Source organism: Erinaceus europaeus, chromosome 5 (assembly GCF_950295315.1).
Source record: "Erinaceus europaeus chromosome 5, mEriEur2.1, whole genome shotgun sequence".
Classification (NCBI taxonomy): domain Eukaryota; kingdom Metazoa; phylum Chordata; class Mammalia; order Eulipotyphla; family Erinaceidae; genus Erinaceus; species Erinaceus europaeus.
In genome coordinates, this window is record NC_080166.1 from 52,591,123 (window position 1) to 52,604,280 (window position 13,158).

General features: G+C 38.5%; 1 protein-coding gene across 2 annotated transcripts in view; it reads left to right on the top strand.

Annotated features, from left to right (window-relative positions):
• The first annotated feature begins 238 nt into the window (after positions 1-238).
• The window catches only part of LOC103108052 (cAMP-specific 3',5'-cyclic phosphodiesterase 4D), a 207,562-nt gene continuing 194,642 nt past the window's right edge, over positions 239-13,158 (top strand). Inside the window, exons 1-2 of one of the 2 annotated variants that reach the window (XM_060191316.1) lie at positions 260-315; positions 1,095-1,175. Coding sequence is in view for 1 of the 2 variants with exons in the window: in XM_060191315.1 (XP_060047298.1) it covers positions 276-315 (40 nt within the window). In the remaining variant the exon portion in view is untranslated. Of the gene's footprint in view, positions 316-1,094; positions 1,176-13,158 lie in introns of both variants that reach the window. The other variant, XM_060191315.1, reaches the window with a different exon arrangement.

The following is a 13,158-nucleotide window of genomic DNA, read 5'->3' on the forward strand; positions in this document are numbered from 1 at the left end:
TCACATGCTCTATTCAACTCTAAAGTTTACCACTAATTTACCAGTTTTCTTTTCTTTTTTTTTTTTTTTCCATCAAGTGCTATCTGAGCTATGCAATATGAAGTCTGACTAGGAATTTGATTAGTTTAGTCTGAAAGAATTCTCTCTGTGCATGGTCAAACCTAACGATAAATATTAAATTCAAACGGCATGTTTGAAATGACTTGAGTTTTCCAATAAATAAGCACTAGATACTTACTACTTTAAATTTCTTTCTTTTTATCAGAAGATCACCCATGTGTAACCAACCATCCATCAATAAAGCCACCATCACAGGTAAGAAAAATCTAGGAGCTAAAAAGCTCTTACTTTCCCTCGGCATAATATTGATGACAGCTTTACACCACAATTCTAAAATGCTAAGAAATTAATCTTTCGTATATCATTTCTCTTGTTGCTCTCGTAGTTGTTCATTGAAACTGTTGATTGATACACTAGTCAACAACTATCTAAGTGCGTACGTTCTTCCTAACTGTAGCACTACTCTAGGAATTTTTTTGTATTACCTTCAGAGTGTTTGTTGATTATGCTTTTGACAGATTTATGTTATCAGCATTATATGAAAATCTTGTAGCTTGGCTTAATGAAATGAATGCATACATAGAAGTTACTTTCTTAGTAAACCAACACCCCGGTTATGAGCTGAAAGGAATAGCACCTCATATTCCTAATTTGCATTGAAAAACCTTGAGATTACATTCAGTCTAGGAGGGGAGAGAAAAGTCAGTTATGTGATATATAAAATTTCAGTAACATAAAAAGACCAGATCGATATTTGGAGAAAAGAAGTAAAGAGTGAAGGATGTAAAGGAAAGAAAAATAAAATTACCAGTTTATATCGGATTTATTTTCAAAATGAGACTTGACTTCAAGTGAACAAAAAAAAAAAGAGAGAGAGAAGAAGAATTTTATTTTGCTAAACCTGAAACCAAATTGAACTCATTTAATCATTTATTGAAACCCCAAAGGATTCATTAAGATAATTGTCTGGAAAAGAAAAACCTCTATGTTCTAAAATTATCACCAGAAGAAAAATAACATATTTTCTGAACTAGATCGATATCCATCATTTGATTCAAGAGTCTTCTTGGAACTCCAACTCATAACATGTGGAGGAGCTCTTTCTTAAGTTACTAGTGAGTACAGTCTGCTTGGAAAGTTGCTTCATCATGTCCACTCAGCACTTTGTACCAGTCTCTTCCGTGGTCACCACATCAGCATTGATTCTGGAACAGTTGTTAATGTTGTTGTTCCCCTTTCCTGGGTGTCTTTTGAATGGGATTTGTGTCTCAAGGAATATTAAATCACTGCTTCTCTTTTCCACATTCATCATTCAAGATTTCATTGCTAATGACTTCTCAATGTCATTTCATTTCACCACAGCTTTCTTCCTGACATTGATTCAGGAGATGAATAAAGCCAAAACTCCTATTAAAATTAAAATTTCATAGTAAAGTAAGTTCTTTGGGTAAACCAATCCAAGTACCTGAGTTTAATTTTGAGAGGGGGCTGACCCCGTGGTCTCTGTGCAGTTGTCTGACTATGGGTGAGGGGGGTGAGCAAGCTGACTCTGGGGCACATGTACTTGGGTCTCCACTGAGAGACCACACACAGCCAAGCCCCCAGTCCTTCCATAGGCACTGGTTCTGACTTCTATAAAGGCAGGCAGATCCATCTTGTTCACTTATTTATTTTTATGTTTTATTAGTGACTTAATATTGATTTACAAAATTATAAGATAATAGGGATATAATTCTACACCGTTTCCACAACCAGTGCTCTATATCCCTACCCCATCCCTTGGAAACTGCAGTAGTTCTCACAAGGTCACAGATAATGGGTTGATTTTATATCTACAACTATCTATATTTATATCTATATCTAATATACATGTGCACCATTTTTTCCACGATCCTTTCTTCTTTCTAAGTCACACCTACACCTCCTAGTACTTCTGAGTGTCCTTTCTTTTTTACCTCTTCTCTCTCAGATATGAGAAACAGTGCCTGACTTTTGCTCTGGTGCTTTCCAGATTTGCCTTTCTGTGATGGTATAAAAACAAGAATCCTTCGCAGACCCCTCTTTTATTTATATATTTATTTATTTTTAGTAAACAGTACTCTGAGTCTTGAGTAGACTGCCGTGCTATTTTGGTCCTTAAAATATTTTGTAGCTTGAGGTCACATCTGAGCCCCACAAGAGCATCCTCCAAGCAGAGCAGCTGCAGGTACCAGCAGGGGCTCTTGTGTCCAATGTGAGGCAGGGGGTGGGTGTTCAGTGGTCAGAGCAGCTGTCCAAACATCAGACAGATGGCTGGCACTGATGAAAGGAAGAATAATTGTACTCCAAGGTCACAGACTTAAACACCTGTGAGAGATCCCATAGGAGCTCCCATCTCTTTAATAAAGAAGTGAGCTCCAAGACCAATACCAGAGTGAAGTGGAATCCAGGAACTAAAGTTAATGAAGTGTCCTTTTGTATTCATAGCTCCTGATCTGAGGCCTAGGGACAATGGGACTGACGAAGTCTCTGGGAAGGGAAAATAATTGTCACTAACAGCCTTGCACAGTTGTGTTTGTCACAAAGCACAAGAGGAAATTAACTGACTGGCAATAGAAGTATTTTTTTCCCTGACCCAAGCATAGCAAACCAAGGTGGAAGAGTGGACAAGGGTTGTGTGAAAGAGAGCAAGAACACGGGAAAGTTCTCCTCACTGAGGTTATTGGGAAATAGTGGTTCCTTGAAAACGTGAATGACGACGATAGTGGATGAGATTTTCATAGAAGACAGAGCACACAGAAAAGCCATGCTTGTGAATTCTCTCCTATAGCAACTGATAAGACAGATCCCACCTCCAAACTCATACTACCTGAGGAGGAAACCCAGCTTTACTGGTCCTGAGAAGAGTGAGAAATTTAAACCATTTAAACCATTCTCTTTCATTCCAACTATGTTGCCTTGCCCTCCCTCCATTTTGCCGTTCATCAAACGATGTTCTACTTCACACAGCTATTGCTAGACTAAGAGTTCACATGTGGGATGTTCTTAGTATCATGTTCACCGCAGTGCATCATGTTTAAAGCTGGGGTCTAAGGGGGCCAGGTGATGGTCCACCTGGTTGTGCTCACTTGTTACAAAACTGTGGCCTGTTCCACTTTCAAGCCCGGCACTCTGACTGTGAAGAAAAACACAAACAAAATTGTGTTCTGTTGTCATTTAGTTTTATTGGTGGGACCAACACCTTATGCAGAAGTAGGAGTAATGGAGCCAATAATCCAGATAGATGAAGGAAAGAAGAGAATGCATGAGAGAAAGGCAAATTTGTTGGGCAATCAAAATTATGGGAGCCAGGTGGTGGTGCACTTGGTAAAGCGCACAGGTCACCATGCAGGAGGATCCCTGTTCAAGGCCTTGCTCTGCACATTGCAGAGAGAAGCTTCACAAGGCATGGACAATTCTGCTGGTGCCTTTCTTTCTCTCTTCTTTCTCCTTCTCCATTTTTCTGTGTGCCATAGGAAGTAAAGGGAAAGGAAAAATAAAATTTAAATAGTAGCAAGGAGCATTGACATCTTCACTTAAGCATTGAGCCCCAGAAATAAACCTGGTGGCCAAAAAAAAAGACAAAAACCAATGAAAGAGGAAAAAATAGAATAAAATATGGCTCTCCCAAATGTATCAGAGTAGACATACTTTCATTCTCCCTATTGAAATTGAGGTCTCCTGTTGACTCCAACATTGTGCCCCCTCCTTATATTACCCAGAGATATTTGGTGTCTTGTGATGTAAATATCAAATTGTTTTGCAGGACTATTTTCAAAATGTGAGAATTTGCTTTTCCTTTTTCAAGGAAAAATACTTTTCAGTAAATCATCTTTTTTTTTTTAATTGAGTTAAGAAAGTCATCTGTCCTGATATTTCATTCTACACTTTCTTTTTTTTAATTATTTATTTATATGACTACAGGTTAATAGGAGTGTACATAAACACCATTCCACCACCAAAAGACTATGTCCAATCCCCTCTCCCCCGCCTCGCCAGTGAAGCCGAACATACACCCTCACCCTCAACCCAGAGACTTTTACTTTGGTGCACTACTCCAAACTCAGTCAAATCCTGCTTTGTGTTTCCCTTTCTGTTCTTCTTTCTGTTTATGAGTGACGTCTTAGTGTTTATGAAAGTGTTTATGGAAACACTTTCTAAGGTTTTCTATCATAGAAGGTAAACTGCGCCTGAGGGCACTCATCTGACAACTGACTTGTAAAATATTACTTAGCTAATAAAACATGCATATATCCATGCATATGTATTTATGTCATAGAATATCTTGTCTACCCTTTAAGGTTATTGCATTAAACATGATGATAGTCAGGGATGTTTGATTTTTGTATCACTATGTATGTCAGTCACATAATAGTTCTTATATCTATCTCTAATAGGTAAACTCTAATAGAAAAAAAAATTGAATGAATTTCTAAGTGTTCATTTATAAAGGAATTTTACTATATAGTTATTTTGTTCTATAGTGTGATGTGGCAAAAAGATATGAATTTAGAACTTGAGTGCTAACCCTGTCTCTCTAATTCTTTATTTTTTAACAAATCTTTTTTTTTATGTATTCCCTTTTGTTGCCCTTGTTTTTATTGTTGTATTTATTATTGTTGTTGTTATTGATGTTGTCGTTGTTGGCTAGGACAGAGAGAAATGGAGAGAGGAGAGGAGACAGAGATGGGGAGAGAAAGACACCTGTAGACATGTTTCTCTGCTTATGAAGCAACTCCCCTGCAGGTGGGTAGCTGGGGGCTCGAACCGGGATCCTTCCACGGGTCCCTGCGCTTTGCACCACCTGCGCTTAATCTGCTGCACTATCGCCTGACTCCCTCTATAATTGTTTTTATTCTAATTTTTTTCCTCATTTGAAGTAAAGAGATGTGAGCTTACAGATCTTGGTACTGTGCAAGAATTCAAAGTAACTAAGGAACAGAGTTCAGTCACTGTTCTTTCAACAACCCTACCTCATCCTGACATGATTCGTTACCAGAACTTCTTTTAAATAACTGGTATAGAAGGAGGATGTTAATGACAGAGCACCTTTTATAGTTTATTTCACTTATGATGTTGTGTTTAAACACAACAGTAATGGCAAGACCTGTATTACTTAGTGCAAGGCTCACCTGCAGGGGTCCTTGCACAGGGGTCCTTGGTGGGCAATGAAGAACAAAACTAAAATGTGTTGAAACATGAGAGGGCAGCATAGTCAGAGATGCCCAAGGCATACCTACACTGTGGATTAGTCCTTCTGAATGAATATTTTATTTTCAACTAATGTAAACTCAAGGAACACCTGCAGTCTTCTCACAAAGCCTTGTTATATACCACAACATCAATGTTCAGCATTTCTAATTTTCACGTGTTAGATTTTACTTATTAATGAGAAAGACAGGAGGAGAGAGAAAGAAAGAACCAGACATTACTCTGGTACATGGGCTGCCAGGAATTGAACTCAGGACTTCCTGCCTGAGAGTCCAGTGCTTTATCTACTGTGCCACCTCCTGGACCACTAATTTACACATTCTCAATCCCTCTGTTTAGTCTTCTTCTGACTGAGGCTTGTCATGCATCAGTCTAACTCAGAGAAAATATATCTAAACCTCTGTGTTTTAAATATGAGAGAACTGAGACCTTGTCAGGGAAAAAAGTGCCTTAAAGGCAGAGCTACAAGTTGAAATTCATTCCTTTTTCATGGGTTCAGGATCCTTCTTCTTGCCATATAATGTCAACCACAGGACTCACAGCCACAGAGAAGTATATGTTTGGGAGAAGCTAAAAGAATTATGCAAGGATATTCATTCTTTACTTAACATTTATAGCACTGGGTTTTTGTACAAGAACAAAAAAAAATTAGAAAGCTTGACATCCCAATTTCACACTGGACAAGTTTTTATATCTAGCACTTTTTTTTAATCACATGTGCTGATTTGGATTATATTCTATAAGCCCTGAGAAGAGGAAAGGGTTTCAAAGTCTGATATACATGACTTTTTTAAAACAATAAACTAGTTCAGTTGTGTACTCTACTTGTACAGGGAGACACATGATGTAATGACAGGCAGAAAGTAACACAAAAGTACTTTTAATACAAGAGAGAAAGAAAATAAAAGTTTGATAGGAATCTCCACTCATATTTTAATCATTAGTATTTATAACTCCTTAAAAAATCAGTTCATTCTGGGACCAGGCAGTAGCGCAGTGGGTTAAGCACACATGGCACAAAGCGCAAAAACCGCCTTAAAGATCCCAGTTCGAGCCCCTGGGTCCCCACCTGCAGAAAAGTCACCTCAGAAGTGGTGGAAAAGGTCTGCACGTGTTTATCTTTCTCTCCCCGCTCTGTCTTCCTGTCCTCTCTCGATTTCTCTCTGTTCTATCAAACAATAATGACAGCAATAACAACAATAATAATAAAAACCATAAACAATAAGGGCAACAAAAAAGGGGGGAAATGGCCTCCAGGAGCAGTGGATTCGTAGTGCAGGCACCGAGCCCCAGCGATAACCCTGGAGGCAAAAAAAAAATTAATAATAAAAAAATTAGTTCATTCTAAATTTAATTCAGCCAATGGGTAAGTAAAGAATCTAAAACTAAGCTGCCCAAATAATACTAATCAGTCAAAACACAATGAGAGGAAAACTTGTTTATATTCTTCTAAAGCACAAAGCAGTTTTTAACATCTAAGAAGGGATGGAAATAAACTGTAGCAATTGTCTTGTTATTTTCTAGATTAGCCAACTTGCACTTTAAGTATGATAAAGGTAGAAAAAAGCAACTTAAAAACAATTTTTTTTAAAATTTATTTACTGAGAGGGAGAGCACTGCTCAGCTCTGGCTTATGGTGGTGCTGGGAACTGAATCTGACCTCAGAGCCTCAGGCTCTTTTGCATGACCATTATGCTCCCTTCCTGGCCCTCTAAACAACTTTTTATGTCAATATATGTCTGTAAAAAAAGTTTTTTTTTCTTCCAAGATTGTTGCTGGGACTCAGTGCCTGCACTACGAATCCACTGCTCCTGGAGGCCATTTTTTGTTTTGTTATTGTTCCCATTGATGTTGTAGTTGGATAGGACAGAGAGAAATGGAAGAGAGGAGGGGAAGATAGAGAGGGGGAGAGAAAGATAGACACCTGCAGACCTGTTTCACCACTTGTGAAGTGACTCCCCTGCAGGTGGGGAGCCGGGGGTTCCAACCACAATCCTTACACCTGTCCTTGTCCTTGAGCTTCGTGCCATGTGCACTTAACCTGCTGCACTACCGCCCAATCCCCTGTGAAAATCTTTTGTGTATGTGCGTATCTGTGTGAACATGTTTTAAGAAAAAGTGGTGTCTTATATGTAGGAAAAGTGGTATATAGTTCAAAAGTGATATTACAGTATGAAGCAAATATTTTTATATTTATTTATTTTCCGTTTTGTTGCCCGAGATTTTTATTGTTGTTATTGATGTCATTGTTAGATAGGACAGAGAGAAATGGAAAGAGGAGGGGAAGACAGAGAGGGGTAGAGAAAGATAGACACCAGCAGACCTGCTTCACCACCTGTGCAGTGACTCCCCTGCAGGTGGGGAACTGGGGGCTCGAACTGGGATGCTTAAACTGGTCCTTGCGCTTAGCGCCAGGTGCTCTTAACCTGCTGCGCTTTCCACCCGATTCCCTGAAGCAAATTTCATATACAAAATAATTGTTAGAATCAAATGTAACATGAAGAAGAGAGAAGGACTTTGCGTGAGTAAAATATGTAGGGCCTGAGTATACACTGAACTGACATGAGTGTGGGCTCCTGTGTGGGGAGTAGGATGAAGACCAGGCCAGTGCCACAGAAGTCCCTCTCCTTCACTCTCTTTACCATGTCTTCCTCTCCCGCCGCCGCCCCATATTTTAAGAAGAAAAAGTGAATTGTGTGACAGCATTTTAATAATTGCAGCAGATGAGTAAGCTTTTTTTGGAATGGGATTGAAAAATGCTGAGTACACATTCTGTTTAATAGTTTTATGTGTACATATATATTGACCTTTTAGGAGAAATTTTGCTTGTTTTAATTTTATAATTAGTACATTTAACTGCTGAGTATTCTAAATTTCATGAGCAAATGCTTACTGGTACAAAAATTCCCATATTTAAAAAGACTTTCCAGAAGGAACATTAAAATAAGAAAATGAGCGGTTGGAGCTGGGTGACTGCACACCGAGTACAGTGCATGCAGGACTGAGTTTCAAGTCCAGGTGCTCACCTGTGGGGCAGGGAAGCGACTTCACAAGTGATGAAGCAGTGCTGCCGATATCTCTCTTCTTCTCCCCTGATCAATTCTCCTCCTCCCCTCTCATTTCCTTCTCTGTCTATAAAAAAAATAATAAATAAATGATTCAGTACAAACTATATAGAGTCTGGCTATTCAGTACATAAACTTAGAATTTCTTGGAATGATAAAAGTCTGTGATTGACCTTATAAGCTATCTTAGTTTGCTTTCCATTTCTTTTCGTTGCTGTTACTAGGCCTCACCACTCCAGTTTAGCTTTTGTAGATGTCCTTTGTATTGTCTTAATATATGCTCTGAGTAGATTGTTATAACTTAAATTGAAATAGTTAACTGAAATTGTGAATTCATCTAGTCACCACAGTAAAAAGGATATGAATCAAGTCCTATGCATGGAAAATGTAGCTTTCCTCTTACTGGCTACATAATCTTGGTCAATTGACTTAAATTCTCTAGGCATATTTTTCTCACCATAACTTTCTCAACCAGCAATTGGGAATGTTCTTGGTCCCCAGAATGTATTAAAAAGCTATCAGGGGTGGGTCAGGCGGTGGCGCAGTGGGCTAGGCACACATGGCGCAAAGTGCAAAAACCCGCATGAGGATTCCCGGTTCAAGCCCCCAGCTCCTTCACATGCAGGGGAGTAGTTTCACAGGTGGTGAAGCAGGTATGCAGGTGTCTGTCTTTCTCTCCCCCTCTCTGTCTTCCCCTCCTCTCTCCATTTCTCTCTGTCCTGTCCAACAATGAACGACATCAACAGTAACAATAGTAACCACAACAAGGCTACAACAACAAGGGTAACAAAAGAGGGGGAAATGGCCTCAAAGAACAGTGGATTCATGGTGCAGGCACAAAAAGAAAAAAACAAAAAACTATCAGGGGAGAGAATGGGTTATGGAGTTCCAGTGGTGGAGATTGTGTGGAATTGTACTCCTCTTATCCTATGGTCCTGTCATTGTAACCATTTTATAAATAAAAACTTTAAAATATATATATATATATATATAAAATATTAATAAAATAATAGGAAAGCTATCAAGGGAGGGGATTGGATATGGAGTTCTGGGGGCAGGCATTGTATGGAAATGTACCCCTCTTATCCTATAGTTTTGTCAATATTTCCATTTTATAAATAAAATTTAAAAACAAGAAAAAATTTGTGAACTACTATAACACTTAAAAGACTGTAATTTTACTGTTGTTATTATCCATCTGGTCAACACATATCCTTCTTTTTCTAAGTCATTTGATTAGAGGAAACAAGACATCTCTCAAATAAATATAATTTCTTCTCTACCCCTGATAGGTATCTGTGCATCACCACCTTAAGTCTTCCTCCACCATTCTGTGTGTGGTCTCCAGCCCCCTCAGTCTTCCTCCCTTTAGAGTCCTTGGCTCTGCTATGACACCTTATAATCAGTATAAGTTTCACTGTGTCAACACATACATTTCCTATGTACCTGTGTGTAGCATACAATAAGATAAGTGATAATGAGAGAGGAGTAAACTTTGGCTACTGATTTCAAAAAAAAAAATCACACTCCAGAAGAGAAGGGGTCATGACTGAGTATCATTCTTGAAGCAAATTCAAATGCATGTGTTTCAACGAAGGTGGATAAGGGTTCTATTTTTAAAAAGAGCTTCCAAGGGCTGGGTGGTGGCATACCCAGTTGAGTGCACACATCACCATGCCCAGGCACCCAGGTTCAAGGCAGTTCACCTGCCAGGTAGAAGCTTTACAAGTTGTAAAGTGACACTCCAGGTCTCTCTCTCACATTCTCTAGCTCCCTTTTCCTTCTCAATTTCTCTCGGTTATAGCAACATGAGTTTGAAAAATCTACAATTCTTTGTTTTTTTATTTTTTTAATATTTATTTATTTTCCCTTTTGTTGCCCTTGTATTTTATTGTTATTGTAGTTATTATTGTTGTTACTGATGTCGTCCTTGTTAGATAGATAGATAAATATTTAAAAAAAAAAAGAATAGGAAAACTTCCAGTGGAGGGAATGAGATACAGAACTCTGCTGGTGGGAATGGTATGGAATTGTACCTCTCTTATCCCACAATCTATTTTTTAAATATTTATTTATTTATTTATTCACTTTTGTTGCTCTTGTTGTTTTATTGTTGTAGTTATTATTGCTGTTGTTACCGATGTCGTCGTTGTTGGACAGGACTGAGAGATATGGAGAGAGGAGGGGAAAACAAAGGGGGAAGGGAAAGATAGACACGTGCAGACCTGCTTCACCGCCTGTGAAGCGACTCCCTTGCAGGTAGGGAGACGGGGGCTCGAACCGAGATCCTAAAACCAGTCCTTGCGCTTCGCACCATGTCTGCTTAACCAGCTGCACTACACTGCCTGACTCCCTATCCCAGAATCTTGTCAATCATTATTAAATCACTAATTTAAAAAAATGCTGCCTTGTAATATTGGGTTGTTGGAAGAGTGATGATGTATTTTTCTATTTTTCTATATAAAAAATTAATGTGCCTTGACTTTTGAGACAATGCAGCAATTTAATATCAAAGCACCTCAGCTTAGCATTCACTGGGTTTGCAAATAACAACCCTCCTTAGACAAGGAGGCACTGTTGAAAATGGCTGTTCTATTATGTTCCCATTAATCTGAAAGGCTACTGTGAAAGTCAAAGACAGAAGTCACCAAAATTCACTTCAGCCTGTATCCCTTGCTCACCGTTCTGAGTTCAGAAGAGGCAATATTTATCAAACCTGGTCCTCAAAGGGACCCTTGAAAAAAACAAAAGAACTCTGGACAGTCCAGCACAGGATCTGTGGGTAAAACTTGGGATTTGTATTTTTGACAAGTACTCCCAGGTGAAACATTTGATTGGATAAATTTGGGAGACTCATGGAGGGCTGATCAGAGATTACCATAGGTAAACAGTGTTACCATTGAGCCACTGGTAAACTGTTGGGAGAGTTCTGTCTTTGTAGAAAAGTGTCTATTTGGCAACCCACAGCTCCATAAGAAACAATGCAGCCTAGGATAAAAGGGATGGTATGTGTGTAGTGCTCTGTGATTTGTAGAAGGAAATACAGGTGATTTTATTATCTGTGCAGTCTTCGTCATCATGGGTGTCAGCATCTGTGCTAGCATCGCTGTTATCTCTCAAAATAAACACAAGAGTTTAATTAGACCAGAGAGCTTCTCTTCTAAAAGAAAATGAAGTATTGTCATGTTCGTGTTTGAGTATGGGGGTATAATATTGCTAACTGTTCTTTTTGTCTTCTGAAGCACAGTACCAAATCAGAAAGGAAGGAAGGAAGGAAGGAAGGAAGGAAGGAAGGAAGGAAGGAAGGAGAAAGAAAGGAATGAAAGAGAAAGAAAGAAAGAAAGAAAGAAAGAAAGGGAAAGAAAGAAACAAGTAGGGAGGGAGGAAAAAGCTGCATTAAGTCCCACACTTTTGTTTGCAAATTACTTAACAGCCATGTCTAACAAAATCTACTATACATATACAGAAGTATGAGACTGTGCTAGAGTAAAAACAATTATAGACTGCGGGTCTGATTCCCTAAAATGTATGGGTTAATTGTTAGTTAATTGCTACACTGAGTTATTTAACTCTGTGAGGTAAATAGGAAACTTACTTACATAATCTTTTATTTAAAAAAGTGAGTTGAATACACTCAGTATTAAAGAAAGTTAATATTTTTCTGGTATTTGATATGTGCCAAATTCTCTATATGCTTAAGGGTTTTTAAATCCTATGAAAGTTTAATATAGGGCTAGGGAGATAGCATAATGGTTATGCAAAAGACTTTCGTGCCTTAGGCTCAAAGGTCATAAATTCAATCCCCAACACTACCATAAGTGAGAGCTGAACAGAGCTCTGGTGTGTGTGTGTGTGTGTGTGTGTGTGTGTGTGTGTGTGTGTGTATGTGTGTGTATGTGTGTGTGTGTCTGTATGTATATTATCTGTCTGTCTGTGTCATCTATGTCCATTTCTAGCATTTTATCTTTCTGTCTCTGTAACTCTCATTAAAATAAATAAAATATTTAAAAAATAATAATATAATATAAGAGACCAAAGAAATGTCATAATGGTGAAGCATAATGTTTTTGCAAAATACGATACATAGTCACAAGTGAAAAAATATAGATCAAGTCTGATTCAAAGATAAAATGTTTTATCTTCCTTGAATTTTATGGATATAGGCAGGAAGTCTCCTGTCAGCTGACTTGCCCCAAAATTATTTCCTAGAAATATACTGTTCTCTATTCCTCATCTTCCTTCTTTGTAAGGAAAAGCTGAAAATGACAGGAGGAGTGATAAAAATATCTGGGTGCAGAAACTCATTGGGAGACCCTGAGAAGTCAACTACATGCGCTAAGAAAGTAGCCCTGCCTAGGGTGTTGAACACTTCTCCTACCCCTCCCCTCCCCCTTCACCTTGTTCTTCTTATAATTTATCATTTTTTAATTTTTGTCATTTTACTAAAGGTTAATGATTTCAAGTATAGACTATTGTAATCTAAAAAATAAAAGGACTTTGCAAGAGCGCGGCTTGGCGCGGATATAAAACAAGTAAGGCTTATTACACGGAACAGTATATTTTAGGTACAGCAAAATAAGCAGTTATCGGCAGGGGTATAGGTTACTCATTATGGCCGTAGAGGAGAGTCTTATAAGCTAAGTTTCGGGCTAGCTCAGTTACACATGTTCAGTTCCTGGGACAAACAGCCATGCAGGCACCCAAAGCATGCAGGAAAGCAGGCATCTGGGAGAGCAGAGTGCAGGAAGGAAGACTAACTTCCACCTGACTCAGCCATATGCTGATTATATCACAATAGATGTTG